This window comes from Cuculus canorus, chromosome 20, assembly GCF_017976375.1.
Source record: "Cuculus canorus isolate bCucCan1 chromosome 20, bCucCan1.pri, whole genome shotgun sequence".
NCBI classification, from domain to species: Eukaryota; Metazoa; Chordata; class Aves; order Cuculiformes; family Cuculidae; genus Cuculus; species Cuculus canorus.
The window spans coordinates 6,868,503-6,888,747 of NC_071420.1; the positions used below are offsets into that span (position 1 = coordinate 6,868,503).

Sequence of the window (20,245 nt, forward strand, 5' to 3'; positions counted from 1 at the left end):
CTGCCTCTGGGTGTTACTTGCTCTGGGTGTCACTGGGTCTGTTCCTGTGAACACTGTCTCTGGGGTCTCTGTTCCTGTGGACACTGGCTCTCGGTGTCACTGGCTCACTTTCTGGGGACACTGACTCCGAGTGCCTCAGCCCCCCGCGCTGGCTCGGACCGGGTCTGGGCCTCTCCCTGTGAATCAGCACGGGCAGGCGGTGGCACCGTGCCACGCCCCCCCGTGCGGGGCACGCTGGGAGTTGTAGTCCACGGCGGGGTGGGGCGCTCTTCAAGATACCCGATGTCTCCCCGGCCAGGACTACAACTCCCGTCGTGCCCCGCGGGGAGGGGGGGCGTGGCGCGGTGCTTGGTGGTGGTGGCGCGCGCACAGCGCTGGGTGCAGCCGCCGCCGCAGCCGCAGCCGCGCCGGGAGCTCCCGCCCTTCCTCCTCCTCCTCCTCCTCCTCCTCCTCCTCCTCCACCTTCTTCTCCTCCTCCTCCTCTTCCTCCTCCTCCTCGCGGAGCCCCGCAGCCTTCTCGCCTCTCTCTCTCTCTGTCTTTCTATCACCGCGAAGATGGTGGACCGCGAGCAGCTGGTGCAGAAGGCGCGGCTGGCCGAACAAGCCGAGCGCTACGACGACATGGCGGCCGCCATGAAGAACGTGAGTCCCGGCCCGCGGCCTCCCGGGCTCCCCGCCCGCCCGGGCTGCCCCTTACGGGCGGGGGGTGGGTTTTGGGGGACACACGCCCTTCCTTCGCCTTCCCCGGGTCTTTGCTCCCCCGCGCCGAGCCCCGGTCCCGTCGCCTTTCGCCGCCTCAGGGACGTCCCGCGCTCTCCTGACCCTCATCCCCTGCCCCGGAGTCCCCCCGCATCCTTTCTTCTGTTCTGGAGCCCCGCACGTATCCTTTCCTCTGGTTTGGAGCCCCCGGCTCAACCCCACGTATCCTTTTCCTTGCCCTAGAGCCCCTCACTTAAACCCCCGCAGCCTTTTCCCTACCCTAGGTCCCACCAGGCAGCCTTTCTTCTGTTCTGGAGCCCCTTACTCAGCCCTACGCATCCTCTCTGCCGTCTGGAACCCTCTCACTCAGCCTCACACATCCTTTTTCCTGTCCTAGAACCCCCCACGCTTCCTTTTCCCTGCCTTAGGTCCCTCCAGGCATTCCATCTTCTCTCCTGGAGCCCCCCACTTAGCCCCATGCATCCTCTCCCGTGTTCTGGAGCCCCTATCTTACTCCACACATCCTCTGCCCTGCCCTAGAACCCCCCACTCAGCCACATGCATCCTCTCCCCTGCCTTAGAGCCCCCCAGGCATCCTTTCCCCTGCCTTAGAGCCCCCCAGGCATACTTTCCCCTGCCTTAGAGCATCCCCCATCTTCTGCCCTGCCTTAGAGCCCCTTACTTAGCCTCATGCATTCTTTCCCCTGCCTTAGAGCCCTCCCCACATCCTTTCCCCTGCCCTAGGTCCCCCCAGGCATCCATTCTTCTGTTCTGGAGCCCTCAACTCAGTCACACGCATCCTCTCCCCTATTCTGGAGCCCTTACCTACTCCACGCATCCTCTGCCCTGCCCTAGACTCCTTCACTCAGCCACATGCATCCCTTTCCCTGCCTTAGAGCCCCCCACGCATCCTCTTTCCCGCCCTAGAGCCCCCTACTCAGCCCTACGCACCCTCTCCCCCATCCTGCTCCCTCCACTCAGCCCTGCACTCTCTCTCCCCTGCCCTAGAGCCCCCACCCTGCCCTATGCATTGCCTCCCCACCCCATCCTCTCTCTCCTCTCCCCGTGCCAGGCCCCTGCAGCCCCTGCCATGCCCCCATCCCCATGGCACGGGGGGTGAGGAGCCAGCCCTGGGGTGCGGTGTTCCCTGGGGTGTTCACACTGGCTTGGGGGGTTCTGAGCCCCGTAGGGCGAGGCTGGGGGGAACTGTGCAGGAGTGGGGGGGGGGGGGGGGGGGGGCGGTTGTGTGCACACCTCTCCCTGCTGCCGAAATTCCCCCTCATCGCTCCCGTGCATCCCTTCCCGCGTGCGATCGGCAAGGCTGGTGTGCGCTCATGACCCCAAAGATCGGGAGCCCTTTGGCTGCCAAAGCTCTTATTTTTACTGCACTTGGTTGGAGATTTATGAATTGAGTCATGTTGTATTCATTTCACGCTCTTAAAATAAAGACTCTGCATATAGCAGGCTGATCTGATTTGTGACACCGAGCGCTCCCCTTCAATACTGACATTTTGACAATATAAGAAGGGAAAAAAAAAGCCGTATCTCTGATCTGATCTTGCAAACAAAGCAATCGTGGGAGGCAGGATCAAGTCATTCCAGAAGATTCTGCATTTGTCATATTGCAGAGAGGCTAGACTGGGTGGAGGGAGGGAGGGGGTGCTTTAAAGGGGAAAACTGGTCTTTATGTTTGCCTTCTTAGTAAGGTCTGAGCCTTTGCGAGGAGCCGGGGTGTCCTCCCCGGCTGCCGAGGAGGGAATGCTGATCTGGGAATGTCGCAGTGTGCCGCGGGTGTAGCTCCCTTTGCCCATCCTGCACCATTTTGTCAATAACCTTGCATTGATCGAACAGGCAAAACTGCCACAGCCGGGAACAGGGCGGGAGGAGATGCCTTATCGAGGGATGAAATACAGATAATTGGAATGAGATGTTATCGTGTTGAACCAGCCGGGCTGTTCCTCTGCTGCACGATGGCTTTTGTACGGTTCTCCGATAACGGCATCCATTCATTTTAGCGCACAGCCTGCTGTGTGAGCAGATCCCACAGCTCATTTCCTACGGATAATGCAGGCGCGGTGACAAAGCCAGCACAAAGCCAGCTGTGCCTGGGACACACAGGCGTGCAGCAGTGTTCCTGCCGGGCGAATCTCCCTAGCTGCCCACCCGGGCTTGGGGTTTAAACCAAAGGTGGTGTTGGAGATTACATATATGTTTTTTCTATTTGGTCCTCGCTGCTCCTGGTGAAACTGTAACCCAGGCTAATGCTGCTTATCGGCTGCCGTGTGTGTTGGCTGGAAGAAAATGATTCACAGCGGGAGTGCCGACACCTCCCGTGAAGGCAAACAAAAGGCAGAGCTTTGTTCTCCGTCTCTACTGCCCCAACTCAGCGTGGCTGGCCTGGTGGCGATGGGTATGTCCCACCCGGTTATCCCTGTCTCCCATCCCCCTGCTCCGCCTGTGCGGGCGGCCGATGACCTCGCACTCATTTCCGTAGCAACGCCTAGTGATGTCATACACGACGGTCCGAGCTGCAATGCACCCAGGCGGTAGCAGAGAGCATGCGGGCTGCGGCTGGCTATGGTGATGCAGAAGCACGCCTGTGCTTCTTGTCGTTCAGTCTCCTGCCCTCCCAAGCTAGCTGTCCGCCACCTTCCCTAGCGCTGGAAATGCTGGATGGTTTTCCTTACAAGCCATAATGTGCAGAAAAGAGATTCTTTTTCCTGCAGTGTGGTCTCCCTGTGGCATTTCTGGTGGTGCCTGGCAGTGGGGCGTGCCATGGTGTTCCGTGAGGCTCAGCCCTCCCTGCTCAGGAGCTGGTGTAGCATGGCTGTATTTCAGGTTTCAAATGGAAGTTGTGCACTGAGGATGGCTGCTTGTTGGTCATGCACAGTTGTCTGCTGCCTCACCCAGTGCTGCTCAATGCAGGGATGTGCTGGATCACAATAGTTTCTTCCAAATAATAATTTATAGAGAGAGAGCAATTTCTAGCTCCTGCCTTGTGGCAAGTGACAACTGGTGTCCCTGCTGGGTGCGCGCAGTCGCGTTGCTGCTGTGGGAGCAGGGCTGCTCCTGCAGCCCTGGAACGTGACCGCTTTACTGGGATGTCTTGGTAAAGCGCAGTGGGGGTCCCCTCGCCTGCCAGAGCAGAGAGAAGGGGATCCCACACCTGGGAGGAGTGGCAGGGCTGGGCCCTTCGCTCCAGGGTGCGGCTGTGTGACCTTGGTTGTGTCCCTTGTCTCCCAGCCCTGCCTGGAGATGCAGTTAGCCCTGTAATAAGCTGGGGAGCACGAAAGCCCCTGGCTTGTCCCTGAGGCGGTGGTCGTGCCCACTGGCCATCAGGCAGGTGTTGGGCTTCGCCTTGTGCTCCCAAGCAGCATCAGCCATTCCCTGGCTGCGGCTTTGCTGCCTGCAGTGCCATGGCTGAAGCAAGCGGCCTTTTTTTGTCTGATTCAGCCCCACAAAGAGTTTTCCACCCAGCCCAGCACCGGGGCTGTGGATCGATATCCATTAGTTGAGGAGCAGTAATGCTGCTGGAGGCTTTTTGGAGGTGGAGCCCTGCCAAGCCAGCGGTGCTGCCTGGGGAGTGGAGCATGTGCCTCCCCGAAGACCTTTAGGGTGTGGGGATGCACAGGTGAGCGAGAGAGATGGCTGCAGTAACTTCTGCAGGAAATAAGCTGCCAAAGAGGTCATGGGGAGGATTATTCCATTGTGCCTATGTACCTGGTAGGTGTGGGGCTGTACGGTAGAGTCCTTGAGCTCACCTGGAGATTAAATAGGCACCTTGGTACTTGGCTGTGGGGAGCCAGCCCCACAGAGGGGGCTGTGGCTGGTGAAGTCTGGAGATCATAGAATTGTGGAATGGTTTGGGTCAGAAAGAACCTTGAAGCCCATCCAGTTCCAGCCCCTTCCATGAGCAGGAACACCTCCCACTGGATCAGGTTGCTCTAAACCCCATCCAGTCTGCCTTGGACACCTCCAAGGGATGGGGCAGCCACCACTTCTCTGGGCATCCTGGGCCAGGGCCTCCTGACTCTCATAGGAGAACATTTCTTCCTAAGATCTCATCTCAATTTCCCCTCTTCTGGCTGAAAACCATTCCCCCTCGTCCTGTCCCTGCACTTCCTGATTAGAGCCCCTCCCCAGCTTTCCTGGAGCCCCTTTCAGTACTGGAAGCTGCTCTAAGGTCTCCCTGGAGCCTCCTTCAAGCTGAAAAACCCCAACTCTCTCAGCCTGTCCTTATAGGGATGCTGATGCTGAAAGGCAGATCCGTGTTGCCCAGGCGTTAGAGACAATGGACACAAATGGTGCATGGCCACTGTGGGTGGAGAAGGAGAGCGAGCGTGGGGATGCGTGGGCTCTCCTTGGCAGGGAAAACGTGAGCCTCTGCTGCGTTGCTCACTGGCAGGCTGTCGTCCTCCATGTCCTGTGGCCAGGTTAGTGCAGACAGCAGGGCTTCCTGCAGATTGCAGGCTCACCCTTGGAAAGGGTGGGAGTAATGTAAATCCCTCCCCTCTGGGAGTCCCAAGGGAGAAGAGCAGGGCTGATTCGCTGCTTTCTGCTTTGCAGCATAGACAAGACAATAGGGTGAGGTGGAAAGGCGTCTCCTGGAGGAGTGCTGGGCAGCCATCTGTGATGGCAGGAGGGGAGCAAGGCGTGCGAGCTGCTGTAGTAGCACTTCCCAGGGGGGCTGGAGAAGGCTTTTGAAGAAGCTATTTCCAGTGCCAAGGTGGAGAGGGTATATTGGCATCTGATGACTGCATTGATGCTCTTGCCACCACCCCTTGTGCAGGCATCTTGAGCACTGCTCAGCCTTTGAACCACTGAGCCCTTGAACCACTTGCTGTGTGGCTGTTATCATGCATCCCAACCTGCTCTTACATGCAGAGGAGCCGTCCTCTCGCCTCACCCTTTGGCAGAGCAGAGTGATGGCAGGGAAGGTCTGGGACTGTGTGGAGCAGGGCTTTCTTCCTGGAGGTCCACGGGGTTGGGGCAGGACAGCCTTTGGCACAAGCTACCATCCTACCACAGTCCCAACCTCATCACGGTTTACGGCATGGGTTGTCTCTGTGTAAGTTGGTCTCAGGACCTTGCAGTGGTCAGCTGGGTCACACATCATCGCTTATGCTGTGGGCGAGCACAGTGGGCACCGCACACTTTGACTCTGTTAACTGACCAGTCTTCAGCACCTTGAGCTCCTAGAAACTTCCCTTTGAGCTCCTGATCAATCTTTATCTCCTGGCTTTAGGAAGAGTCACTGACGGTAAGACCATGCTGGGCTTCTCTCACTTGGCCAAGTGTAACCATCAGGTGTGGATTTGGTTAGAAATAGCTCTTTTTGAGCTAAACAGAAGCCTATTGAGGTTGTGGTGGAAGATAGAACTGTTGAAATCTCTGCAGATGACAAGGGTTCATGGAAGCAGTAAAGGCCTTGGGCAAGGGCTATCCAAGAACCCAGAGACTCCTTTTTTACTTTAGAGAACACCAAATAAGCTTCATAATACATATGGATGAGCCAGGTCTGCGCTTTGTTCACCTGCCCAAAGTTGCTCTCTGGAATAGATTCTTTGGGCACTGGTGGAACTTGGTCTTCCTTGAAGCTGGAGGAACAGCAATTCTAGGGCAAGCACAGCACTTCAGCTCCAGAAGTGCTTTCTGAGTTGAAAACTCCTGCTTCTCTGGAGCATGAGCTCTCTGTTCTTAGGTTGTCTCATCTGAACTGGGTGATCGTGTTTGGCATCCTCTCACCAGTTCTTGTGAGCATGCTGCATGGTGCTTGCAAGAGAAGTGAGGGCTCTCCAGAGAATTGCCTTGTGTCCTCCTGCCTTTGCCGCTTCTTGCTGCGGGGCAATGGCTGGCGCTCCCTGGGGGTATTCTCTGGGATTTGGATTGTGGTCATAGGAGATGAGGTATCCACTGCTTCTGTTGCTGGTAGCAGGAAGATTTTCCTGAATTTGAGGATCTTCCTCATCTTTTTGTTCCCCTGCCCCATCTCTTCTGCCCTGTGTGTTACTGGACCACACATCCTTGGATGCAGAGCACTGCTGGACCCGTTGGTGCTGCTCCTCTCCCTCGACAGAGGGGAACAGCATGTTGGGAACTCAGTACCAGTTTGCCAGGGAGCAGCAAACAGGACTGTCAGACTGGTTCAGACTGGAACTCGCTGCTTGGTGAGTCCCAGCCAGGCACCAGGCTGTTCAGAGGCAGGAACAGAGGAAGAGGGGTCTGGAAAATGCCTCCAGTCTGACCTGAGGGAGCCTTTTCCCAGCAGGGTTGGTGTCTGGGGTGTTGAGGGCTGCCTTTCTGCCCTGTTCTGCCTCCTGACCCATTACTGAAAATGAAATGTGAATGCATGCTGGAATGACTGTGTTACAGAGCACAGTGAAACCAGATTTAACTGGCTTCCCAAGCATTTCTCCATTGACAGTCATGATAGGATACAGGCATTCTCTTCCACTTCATGGTGGCAAAGCTTGGTTGTCTCTGGGTGCTCCCAGGTGCTCTCCTACACTTCAGTGCTCTGCAGCTCAGGATGGCTTCTTCCAGAGCCAGTGCTGTTAGGAGTGTCTCTCTGCTGACTGGTTTGGAGCCAGCTTAGGCTCTTGCCTTTGTCCAGGCCTCCGTTATTTCTCTCTAGAAGGCTGAAAGTCTTAACCCAGCTTGTGTCCTTCACTGGAAAGGGAACCAACCCAACCTGTCCTTGGCTGAAGCCTCCCTCCCTCCTGTTAGATTCACCTCATTGCAGACGAATAGCAGCCTGATGGCTGGAAAGCGCCGATTCCATGAGAACAGCAGCAAGTATTTACTCAATTAGGTTCTGCAAGAGAGGGTCACTACTGGAATGCGGTAGCTTCAAAACCTGTTTTAGCACCTGCTCCGATGAAGGGCAAGTAGCTGTGGATTTGTCACTGAGCTGATGAAGAGGCAGTGGTTTTGTCTTTTGACCTCTGAAACCTCCAGCTTGGCCTGGGGATGCTGCTCGGATACGTGGCCCCAGCCAGATTCCTGCTGTCCAAGGCTGGGTAAAATACTCAGCCATGTCTGCTGGCTGCCAGGTTCTGCCTGTGCTCCTGCCTGTGTGCCTTTTGGTCTTTACAGATGGGGGAACCCTTCTTCCCCCATGGAGACAAAGTGGCTTTGGGAGAGCCCAGCCCATGGCTTGCATGTTGCTGCCTGAACAGGCTGTGTTTAGCCAGGGGTGGTGAAGGACCCTGCAAGGAGGGAACGTGGCTCTGATCCTGTGCAGGATTCATGCACTGGCATTGCTGAGGTCTCCTCCAGGTCCTCACTTTTGCCTCTTCTCTCTTCCAAAGTAGAGCAAGCTTTGAGTAGCTGTGGGAGACTGTACAAACCTGCACTTGAATATGGCCCCACAACCAGCTGGGCTGTGGGGTTTGTAGGACTTGGTGTGTCGTCCCCTCAGACAGGCATGACCGGTGCAGTCACAGCCAGCTTTCTTATGTTTGTTCCTTTGGATGCTTGATCCAACGAACAAAATTCCTCTTCTCATCCTAAAGTGAAGCATAACAGTGACAAAAGGACATCTATCCTGCTCTTTACATTTTTTTTTTTCTGAAGCAAGAGGCTTGCCTGGTCTCCAGAGTCGAGGTGTCTTCGTGTTGGGTTCCTCCCTGTGGCTCTGGGTGGGGAGCCTGCCTCAGGGAGGAGCTCGGCAGCGGCATGGCTTTGTCTGGTTTCTCCGAGTGCACAGGGATGGTGAGTGAGAGCTGTGTCTCACCAGAGCCCTTTGGGCCACCGACCTGCCTGGGGCTGATGGGGTACAGGGCTTGACATTCACCCAGGATTCTCACCCTGGCTGCAGTGCTGGTTTGCTTGTGGGGTCTGGAAATGCTCCAGAATGGTAAATGCTGGAAAAACGGAGCTGAAGTGATGAGGCAGCAGTCCTGGGGCTGCAGGGAACACGGGCAAGACTGTCACTCAACAGCAATGCCTTTGCATAGCTTGTGAGACAAAAGCCTTTGTCTGCCTGTTTGAGCACAAACTGCCCCTGGTCTCGGGTTTGTCTGTGCTGAACCAGATCCAGTCACAGCTCAGGGATGACCCAACACATGCTCAGTTAGGGATTAAGCCTGATTTTTGGCCCAGAGCTGGTCGTGACCAAGGGCAGTGCATTAGTTGAGAGCAGTATAGTCCCTGAGGATGGCATGAGATTCCCTTAAAGTGATCCCCAGATTAGGGATTAGAGTACTGAATGTTTCTCTTCTCTAACGGAGATGTTAGAATTGAGTCAGGCCACGGGCAGCTGCACTGGGAGGTGCTCGCAGTACAAAACATTCCTTAATTGTCTGCAAATTCTCTCTGATCCTACTGGATGGGTTGCCTTGCTTGGGATGGATCTTTGCTGACGTACCAGGCAAAGCTGCTTGGCATGTCTGTGTGCTTCAGATTCCTCTCTTGAGTGGTGTCAGGAAGGCTGTAGAAAAACACCAGCCAGAAGGCTCAGCACCAGCGCAGGGGAGACTGCTGACGGGCACGTTGTTTGGGCAGTTGGGGTGCTCTGCGGCACAAAGTTTGTTAATGGTGGCTAGAGAAGGCGTTGCTGTGCTGTAACAGATATGCTGGAGATGCTGTAGGAGATGTGTGCTGGTGAAAGACCAGTGCTCAGTATTCCATGGGGAATGAGGGCTCGGGGAAGGTTAACAGCCCTTGATTTACACCCAGCTGAGGCAGGTGTTGGAGCTTGGCCTGTTTGTGCTGTTGGGCTTTGTTACATGGGGTGAATATTTCATCACCTTGAAGTGGGCAGTTTGACTTCTTGTATTTGGTATTGTCAACACATTGGCACCAGAGGGGCTCTGGCACCTGTGCTCTACTGAGATCCCATCTGTGGCAGCGGTCCCTTGGGATTCAGGAGAGAGCTGGAAGGGGAGAGCTGGAGCCAGGCAAGGGTGGTTAAGCCCACAGTTAGATCTGAAATGGAAAGGTTGCCGTTTTCATAATTTAACATGGGTTGCTGTGCTCCAGAAAGCTGCCAGAACGAAAACTACACTTTCTGTTCTGCCAGTGCATTTGAGAAATCAAATGAAATTGTCTTTGCTGGGTGTGTTTAAGATCAAGCCTGCAATCCCTGCAGCAGTGGGAGGGTACAGTACATCGCGAGGGATAATCACTTTGCTTGCTGGTGCAGAAATGAAGCCTGCAGTGGAGCTGGTACACTGGGGCCCACCTGGGTGTTGGGGAAGTCTCGTGCTTAACCTGGTAAAACATGTTTCAGGCACTGCAAGGAACTGCGGGTTCTGCAGACCAAAAATCCTAGAGGAAAAATCTTGATTGATTTGTCTATGCTTCCAGAACCTTGCCTTAGTGTGTGACAAGGAGGCTTCCCACAAGCGCTGCAGTACTGGCACGAAGCGGTTAAACGCTGCGCTAGCTGCTGGGAGTTGTTTGCATGGTTGCAGCTTCTCCCATTTCACCTCACTGGAGCAGCGGCTCGCCAGCCACCGCAGTAGCAATGGCTGTGCCATGGGAGGAGGCCATGCCAGCAGCCAAGCATTGCCCGGCTCATCCCACTCCAGCAGGCCTGGGACCAGGCTCGCTCCACAGCCGGAATTGGCTCTCGATCTTTCCGGGGTGTCCTGCCTGTGGCACTTTCTGGCTCCAATCCTGCATGGTTCAAATGAATAGAGGTCACGGGTACAGCAGAGCTCAGTTGGGTTTTGAGCCCCTGATTAAGGCCAAGCATCTCGTGTTGGCCCGCAGCTTGAAACTCTGGGGAGGATTTGATGCTCTAGTGGCAGCAGGATGGAGGTGAGCACGGGAGCTCTAATATCTGAGCCAGATTAGAGCTCTTGGAAGCTGTGAGGCAAGTCCTTAAGCAGCTAACGCTCTCACAGCACCAAACGCCCTCCCCTCGTCAAACTTGGTGCTTCGTCAGTGTGTCCTGCCTGTGCGCTGGAGTTCCTGCAGTCTGGCTGGCTTGGTTATGGTTTGCCATAAATTGGAGAAGACAAAAGAAAGTCTTCCTTGATGGTGACCGAGTCTTAAGCCTCTAGAAATGACCAGTGGTCATCCCAGGGATGGCTGCTCCAGCCGAAAGCCCTTATCTCAAATGCTGCAGGAGAAGCTGCAGAAGCAAATCGATGGCGCCCAGGTGTGCCGCAGCAGGAAAAACTTGAGCCGTTAGACCAAATACTGGGACTGCAGCACTGCAGATAAGAAGTGGCACATGAAATGCTGCTACCAAACACAGAACAGGGGCAGCTTGGAGCTCTGCTGTTGTCTCTAGCTCTATTGCCTTGGCTTCCTTATTGCCTTTTATGTGCAGGAATGTCCCAATAAGTTGAAAATTGCTGTTTCTCTCGCAAAAATCCATCAAAGCCGAAGTGGAATAGATCTGCAGGTTCCAAGAACTGATCAAACCTGTGTGTGATGCGATGAAATTCGCTTTGGCTTCAGTAGTTGTTAAGCTACAGAGGCCAATGAAATAAATGAGCTTTTGGTTTTCACGTCTCCCTTCCAACATGAAGACTTTTGTCCTGAGTGGTTCAAAGTCACCTTAAATACTAAAGGCTGCAGAGTGGGATGAAAGCCGTTGTTAACTGAAGGAGGAGGCAGAAATCCCAGTGTCTGGAGTGCTTTGGTAGCCTCCAAGACCCAGTTATGCTACAAGCAATGAGCAATCTTACTTTCCAGACACTGGCCCTGAATGCACTCAGAGTCATTTGAAATGCACTGGCAGAGCCATCCCACGTGCCTTCAGCCGCTGTTCCAAGATGAGACCCAGCCCCATCGGCTTAAAAAGCAGGAACTGGTGTGTGGTTATTCATACTGAAACCATCCGAGGAGACAGCAGTGGGAACTCACTGCCACCCGCAGCCTGCTCGTGCTTTTCTCTTCTTGTCCGAGATGAGAAGAAGGGCTCAACCTGAAGCTCAAAGTCCCCACCACCACACTGAGGTCAAACCGCTCTGGAAGTATGACATGGGGGAGGAGACTGAAGCGCAGGGGAGAAAAAGACCCAAACCAGTGACATCTGGTAAGATTTTTGATATAGGTCTGGTTTAGCACATGCCTCCTTTGTGTTGAAGTAGGACAGCGCTTAAGAACAGTGTCTTTGCAGCTGCTGCAGTGGTGTCAGAGGACAGCTCGCTCTGGAGCACACAAGGAGAAGCTGGTTTTGACTTGGTTTTGCAACATCCAGTCGTGGCTGTAATTGAGCCATGGCATAATGGTAACAATTTAATGTGTTTGAGGGCAGCTGTTTCTTCAGAAGCTGGACAGAGTGAGGTGGGGACAGAGAAACCTGGCAGTCCCTGGCTCGCCACTTCCCAAATGACAGCACTCAGGCTGCTGCAGGGGTCTGGCGCTTGCAGAGGGGCGATGGGGCCCCACCACGAGGCAGCGACTGGAAATGGGCAAGGTGGCATGGCTGCAAGTCATCCTGAACATTTGTCAGCTGCTTGAGCTGGAGGTGGCTACCTGCTGGTTGCTCCCATTGCCAGTGGCTTCAGAACGAGTAAGAATTTCTGTGGTGGGACTGCTGGCCAGAACACCATTTCAGAGAAGGGGCCCTTCGGGCCAGCCCTCAGTTTGAGGGAGAACAGAACAAGCTGTGTGCAGGAAAGCAAGGTGCTTGTGAGGATTTCTGGTGGAAGAGGATCTCCAGTGATGTTCAGAAGCTGTGAGGTTCTCATGGTTGTCTCTACCAGGGCAGAATGTCTCCTCTGTAGATGTCTGTTTGCAGGGATGCAAGATCTCTTCTAGGCCACCAGAAAAGCGAGTGTTGAGGCTTGTACCATGGATTAAAGTGTCAAACGTTAATGGCATCCCCCAGGGAAGAATCACTGGGGCTGCTCAGCTCACCCTGCTGTGTGCTTCAAGGTGAGACACCAGAGCTGTGTGGGAGCTGTATGGGGGTAGGCATGAAGTTATAGAACTGGGTGAAAATCCATTGTGTAAGAATAAACAGGTAGAACTAAACCCTGTGCTGGATCTCTGCTGCAGCTGCAGAAGGGTCCTTGGCAATGAGTATTTCATGGTGTACTCAGCAGTGATTCTTTCAAACCTGCTGATGCAAAGTGGGAAGTGGAAGGTGAGAGTCCTGGAATAAGCCCCGTAAGCAAACGAGCCTCCTGCTGGCTGGGGCAAACCTTTCCTGTAGGTCTCAAAAAAGCATGCTAATGAGAATGTGTCTGGAAAGAAAGTGCAGTAGGACCGGCCCTGGGGCTTTTGGAGAGCAGGATCCTGGCATTAGGGCAGGTGAAGTTCTGCATGCTCCCTGGCTTCTCCGGATGAGGCTGAACCTTCCCTTGGCTGCAATGTGATCTCTGGGCATGCTGGGAGCTGGGCAGGTTTTTGGTGGAACGCTGAGTCAGAGCTCGCAGCTGTGGTGGAGAAATAGGGAGAACTTTCTCCGAGGTCTCTGAAGAGCATTGCTGTGAGTCAGACTGTTCAGATTTATACAAACCTCTGGACTCTCAAGCAGTAGAAACCCTGAACTTCCAGTTCATTTTGTCCAATGGCAACTGTTGGACCGTCCCTGGGGCTTTCACACACCCAGGTCTTGGTGGTGCAGACACTGTACCCCCAAAGGCCGTGGGAAGTGGGGAGATGGGAACTCACCAGTGTCCGCATGCTGAGTGGACAGAGCATGCCTCCATGCTGGAGCCTGTTGGTGGGGACCATGCCGTGCCAAGCCTGGTGTTGACCTGCACCCCCTGGCCAGATGTCCACTGCTCTACTCCTGCCCTCAGGCATGGCCAAGTGGAGGGTCTGGCTCCCGGCACATGAATCGTGCTTGCATGGGGAGGTGCAAGTCAGGCCCTTGCTAGCAGACTCAGAGGGAGATGAGAGGCACCGTGGCTGAGGCCACCTGCTCTGCATCAGTAAAGAGCCAACCTTGTGGCTGGGCTCATTTGCTGGGGAGAAGCAGAAAGGAAGGGTCTGCTCTGGCTGGTGCAGTCCGGCTCTTGTGGCTGTTTGTGCCACATGCAGGGCTTGACTCCATGACAGCCACTTACATCTCCTGCCTCCATCTCTGATCCATAGGACACAAAGGGGGCTTGACACACACCAAGATTTGCAGTGCAGGTTCTGATTTTCTCTGCTGTCGCCAGGGAAGTGAAACTCCAGAACAGCTGAGCTTCCCGGAGAGCAGGTAGACTTCAGCCAGAAGCTGATGGTGTTAGGCTCCTGAAAGGCCTCCTAATGCCAGATGGGGACTTTTCCTTGGCTATTTGGAGTCTCTAGCTCCATGTAACAGTGCTGGGAATGGCAGTAGATGACCCAGTGCTCATGCTGCACAGATTGCTCCACTGTTTTCTGGACGCTCTGCTGCTGGACATGGTCATCCGCACAGCACTGGTGGCAAAAGCAGTGCAGCGGTGACTGCCATCCCACACTGGAGTGTCACTTGTATTGTGGCAGAGTGTGCGCTACTCTGTCCTGTCAGGAGTCTGGGCACTGCTGGGAAGCAGCTATGTGCTTAGCAGGTCTCCCTTTCTGCCACAAGTTCCCTGCGAGCTCCCTGGAGGAATCTGCATTCTCTGTAGGTGTGCATTCTGTCTGTCAGCTAGTTGGTTGAGAGGCTTTTGACAGGCAACTTTCATCTCTAATCCTTCATAGCTTCCAATTTAAAGTGTTTATGGCAAAGCTAATCCTACAAAACTCCCTGTAGTCTCAATAAACTTCTCCCCCAGCAATGCTCTTGCAGTGAGAGGAGGCAAATCCGCTTCTTTCTGCAGTGATGGATATCTGCAGACTCAGCTGTGGGGCAGCTTTAGAGCCACCCGCTTGGCCCACATTTAAATCTGGTATCTCTGCCCAGAGAGCCTCTCACTAAAAGCAAGACCCCATGTGGCTATCAGCCTTTGTAACCAGTGCCGGGGCACAGCACTGGGAGAGTCAGCAAGTCTCTTGTGTGTAAGTCCATGCTGGACATGCCGTGCTGGAAAGTAGGAGAATCGGTAGGGCTGGGATTGCTGGATGTTTCTGTCCCAATTCCCTTACTTAGAGCAGGGCAACTTAGATGGGCCAAGAACCTGTGTAACCGAATCAAGCTTTGAATATCTGTGAGAACAGACAACCTGTAAGCTCAAGGGCAGGGAAGCACTATTATTCTCCAGTATCTCTCTAAGATGGCTTTAACTTCACTGTATCTTTAATTTATGTAGGTGTCACTCAGAGGGGAAAAATGAAAGGAGTCATCTCAAAGTTAGGTCCTGTATAAAAATAACGTCTGACCTTAGCGCACAGGGCAGGCTGGAAGCAGCATGTTAATGACTTGTAAATGACCATTCTGTGATTCTGTGGCTTGCCCATCCTCACACATCTGTCAGTGTATTCTGGCCATGTGCTGGCAGAGCCTCTGCTCTGGCCTCTCTGCAGGAAGCAGATATCACATGGAACCCAAGGCTTGTGGTTAAACTGCTGCCGTTAGCTGGGCTGGGAGAGGTGGGATGTGGCACCAGGAGCTGCCGGATAGCCCAGGCATCGTGCACTCTATTTACCTTGGGGTGTGAAGGGTGTAAGCTGCCTTGGCTCGCTACCCTGTACACCTTGTCCTGTGTTAGTGGCGGCTGCTGATTGTCACAAGAGACTCTGCCCTCTCAACCACAAAACCGTTTCCCTGCTCCCTCTGCTTCCCTTGGCACTGCAGGCAGTTGTGTTTGGTTTGCATTGCAAGACCTTTGTCTACATAGAGTGGGTGTTTGCTGCTTCTCCTGCCGGGCTGTGTAGCAGCACAGCTCCACACAACAGCGGGAGGTGGGAATGGAGGCTGCTCTTGTGCCTCTGCCTTGAGGAAAGGAGTTGAGAGGGTCTGAATCAGACCAGAGTGTTCTGCCGCGTGGAGAAAAAACACCTGGCTGTAGCTTGGATTTGGGAGATGATCAGTGGCAAGGATCTGTGGGCAGGGCTGGATGCTGCTGGAACAAGCAGGGTAAGCAAGGATGAATCATTCCAGGCCACTCTGAGAACCTGGGCTGGCCCATCCTGCCCCTTCCAGCCCGAGCCCTTGGCCTCCTGATGATCACCATAAACGTGGTTATCTGGGCCCAGAACAGACATTGTCCTTACAATCACTTGTGGAAATGACTCACTATTTGCAGAAGCCTTTCACATCCAAGCCATTACCTCATTCTTGTAAGGAATGACTGCCGAGAGGAGGCTCCCGGGTCCCTGCTCAGTGCTCAGGCTGTGCCTGTGGCAGGGCAGTGAGTTGCAGGAGAGGGGACAGCAGTGATCCCCTGGCTCAAAGTGCTGCTTGGCAGCCGTAGCTGGGTGGCTGCATGGAGCAGCCTGGCTGCCTTGATGTCCCGGGCTGCTGCACCTGCTCTGGGAGCGCAGAGATCCACGTGCAGGGCACAGCACAGAGTCAAGGGGGATGCGTGCCCTTCCCGAGCTGCCTGTCAGGCAGGGCAGCTGGTGCGGCAGAGGGCCAGCTGCCTCACCGCTGCCAGAGGTGTCGCCTGGGTGGCCGCAGCGGTGGGTTTGTGGGAGCCAGAGTGGGCCTATTGCAACAGAGCATGATGCTTCCCAGTAACTAAAACAGCCAAGGTGGTGCTTGGCAGCCAGCCTGTAGGTTGGCTCTGTACACCATCTCCATAATCCCTGTATTGCTGCAGCACGTGGGACAGGTAGAAGCGATGTTGTGCATTAGCATCCTTATCCTCAATGAAGAAAATCATGTGTGGGAAGAACACGCTCTTACTGTGTGAGCTTTTGAGTCTTTATCTATGCAGATACCTTAGGCAGCTGTAATTTTAACGTCTAGTGTATTTGTGAGGCATTTTGGCAGTATGCCTTGTGTTTACGGGAAATGGAGAAGACAAACACCCTGTAACTTCGGCATTGTTAATCCATGCTCCCAGCCCTAGACCATCTCTGCCCTCTCACACTGACTGTCCCTCTCACCTGCATTGCAGTGTCCATCTCTCATCCCACAGGTGAAAGGCATCTCTTTCCTAGAAGACTTCTCCCATTCTGGAAAACACTCATCTTTTCAGAGATGGAGGATACCTCAAATGAAACCCACCCCACCCCTGTTGCTGGTGGTCTGGACCACAACGTGGTTTCCCATCTGACTCCCGCTGGGATGGGAGCAGGTGCTGGGTGATGGAGCGGGACTTTGCAAGCTGCCTTCTTTGGCTGCCTTCTCCTGCATCCCCCGGAGATGCACAGGAGCACTTGGACGTGTGATAGGAAAGTCAAGTGACTGGGACTTAACCCAAGTGTCTCTCTTCTCTCTCCCTCTCTTGATGCAGGTGACAGAGCTGAATGAGCCTCTGTCCAACGAAGAGAGGAACCTCTTGTCCGTTGCCTACAAAAACGTGGTGGGGGCGCGGCGCTCCTCTTGGCGAGTAATTAGCAGCATTGAGCAGAAGACCTCTGCCGATGGAAATGAGAAGAAGATCGAAATGGTGCGGGCCTACCGTGAGAAGATCGAGAAGGAGCTGGAAGCGGTGTGCCAGGATGTGCTGAGCCTGCTGGACAACTACCTGATCAAGAACTGCAGCGAGACGCAGTACGAGAGCAAGGTCTTCTACCTGAAGATGAAAGGGGACTATTACCGCTATCTGGCCGAAGTGGCCACTGGTGAGAAGAGGGCAACCGTAGTGGAGTCTTCGGAGAAAGCCTATAGCGAAGCCCATGAGATCAGCAAGGAGCACATGCAGCCAACCCATCCCATCCGGCTTGGTCTGGCGCTTAACTACTCCGTTTTCTACTATGAGATCCAGAACGCACCGGAGCAGGCCTGCCACCTGGCCAAGACGGCCTTCGACGACGCCATCGCCGAGCTGGACACCCTCAACGAGGACTCCTACAAGGACTCAACGCTCATCATGCAGCTCCTCCGTGACAACCTAACGCTCTGGACAAGCGATCAGCAAGACGATGACGGTGGCGAAGGCAACAACTAGACCCCCCCGATGGACTGGCAGCCGCACGCTGATGCTAACTACTGCAGTCTTTATTTTTTTCCCACGAGTGGGGGGGGGTTCAGGGGTGGGGGAGGGAGCGGGAGGGGACACCTTCCCAGGGAGCCCCCCACAACCTGTCTTTGATTGCCTCGTTGACATTTTTGCCAAAACACCACTAGTGGAAGTCAGGCTGGCTGTGCTGGTATGGAATAGCAGCCTCACTGGCATATGGACTGTTCTGTAGATTATTAATACAAGTGGAGCTGTCTTTAATTTAACTTTATCGCTAGAAATAAAAAGGGTTTCAAGACGAATTCGTGTGGATGGAATGGCCCTCGTTTTGAAGGAAAGCAACGCCAAAAAATCAAACAAAGAAAAAAAAAAAAAAAAAGGGAGTTCTGTGGTTCCAGTAAGGCTTCATGCGTTTGTTCCCTCAGCCCAAGTGCCGTGTGTCCGTCCCACCCGCGGGGTGCCTCTCCACAGCGCTCTGCCCGCAGGGCCTCGCTTAAAACCCCCACATTGAGAAGGAGTTACAAAAACCAACTAAATTGGGGGCTTGCAAAAAGCCCCAGGATCCAGGCCATCCCGTCTTTGTGTTGCTAGGGTGTTTGTTAGGGTAGCTTGCAGTATTAACACTCACCTGCGGTTTACAGCGTTCCTACATTACAGCCATATGACACCAAGCCTTTGATTGTCTGTTTTCTCTTTTGCTAGTTCTTTTGGCTTGCCTTCCCGATCAGTCCTCGCCTGCGGACTGGCTTTAGCTATTCCGTGTTGCCCGCGGCAAGAAGCCCGCCCGCCCGAGGAACATCAAAGCTGCTCTAGTTCTGTGGTCAACAGCTCACCAGGTGCTTGGCTAGCGGCTGTTTCAGCTATTTAAAGTCCACAGCAAAAGGTTTAAGAACTTAATTAGACAAGGGGGAAGTGTTTAAACTTAATGCCACTTAAATAAAAAATAATAATAAAAAAAAATATTAAAAAAAAGAGCATTCAGGTCTGTATGTCATGTGCTGTGTTTGGTATCTCAAAAGCCCATCCTGATTTAAGGTGCCACAGCTGCTTCCTCAGGGATTGCACTGCCATTTCCCTCTGCCTGACTTTCTCCCACTGTACCATGAGGTTTGTCAGCAGATCCCCAGCACCCAGGCTCCCTTGTTGGTCACCAGGGAAGCCAGGTGCATTTTCCTTTCTCCTGGGGAAGCTTGTGGTGTAATGAGTGAACTTCAGGAGCTCAGAAACCAATGTGGTAGAGAAATCCTCAAGGGAAGAGCTGCAATCATAGACATTTCTATCGGCCGTCAGGAGCCCAGGATCGTAGTTCTCTTAGCAAAATCGTTTTCCAAGCCTGCCTGATCCGTTCGGGGGTGGGAGATGGGGCATCCGAGTTGCTTAGCTGGTCATATTTACCCCATTTTGAGTAACCTTCTTTTCAATCTTTGTTTTCCCATCGTTGTTGGAAGTTCACTGCTGTTCTCTGGCTCGCGGAGTGCTGTGCCCTGGCGCTTTCCCCTAAAGCTGCACAGTAAGGAAAACCTCGCGCTCGTGCATTCTGTTTGTGTTGGACCCAGGCTTTCGTTGTCCCTCGCCAGAGTCAGTCGTGGTGCTGCACACACGGCACGGCCGGCGCGGGGAGCGAGCGCAGCCCGGGCTGGTGCAAAGCTCTTGTTGTTTTCCTGGGCTGCCTTGGTGCACAGGTGCTGCCCAGGCTCGCGCCGGGCGTACGGGGTGTGCGGTGCGCAGCACCCCACGAGGAGCTGCCGGGAGCTGGCAGGTGGCGTTGGGCTTCTCCCCTTCTCTGACCTCCCCGCGAGCAGCGCTGCCCCGCTCTGCAGTTTGGGAGCGATTTACTGGAATTACAAAACCGACCTTTTTTTTTTTTTTTTTTCTTTGCTTCTTTCCGGCTTTCGCTGCTTCAGGAAGCGCAGGAGAGGTGGCACGAGAGGGCTGAAACCAGAGAGAGGGGTCAGGGACGGGGTTTTTAAGCAGCTTGAATGGTTTCTTTCGTTTTCTAAGAGATGCACTTGCCTATGATACTGTTTCTCCAGTGCGATGATTACTGCTCCATTACTATTGATACGATATTGTGCATGCTAGTGTCGTATTTCTATACAGTAGCTTGGAATTTATTAACTTATCCTGTAGCTGTTCAGTATTCCTAGGACAGAATAGTCTGCAAAGGGTTTTTTTTTTAAGGTTTGGGGTTTTTTTTAATTTATTTTACTTTTTTTCCTTTCGGGGGTAAAGTTTTGCTCTACCAAATCGTGATCGTAACAAACTGACCTGTTCTGGGTGTTGCTATAGTGACATGCGATTATATATGATTTTTGTTTTTAAAAAGGAGTAAAAAAATAAAAAAAGCAAAAGAAAACACCAGTGTTAGCGTAACCTCAATGTCTGGTGTTCGTCATGGTGAAACTCTAACTATTGCGGTGTAGGAGAACAATGACTGTGTTCTTTGAATGAGCCTCTGTTTGTGCTTTTTGTCATGTTATGCAGTGAACTATTTTTAAGGTCTGATCAGTGATTTCTTTTTCCAACTCCGTGTTTCTGTAAGGGATTTATTTCACACACGGACCATTCTTAGCGGTTTTTCCTCAGTGATGGAATATCATGAATGTGAGTCATTATGTAGCCGTCGTACATTGAGCAAATAAACTTACAGATCTGAC

At 53.6% G+C, this 20,245-nt stretch overlaps 1 protein-coding gene across 1 annotated transcript; it reads left to right on the forward strand.

Annotated features, from left to right (window-relative positions):
- Positions 1-459: 459 nt before the first annotated feature.
- YWHAG (tyrosine 3-monooxygenase/tryptophan 5-monooxygenase activation protein gamma) lies at positions 460-20,245 on the forward strand. Its single transcript, XM_054084890.1, has 2 exons — positions 460-642; positions 16,920-20,245. The coding sequence occupies exons 1-2, from the start codon at positions 556-558 to the stop codon at positions 17,574-17,576; spliced, it is 744 nt and encodes a 247-aa protein (XP_053940865.1). The 5' UTR covers positions 460-555; the 3' UTR covers positions 17,577-20,245.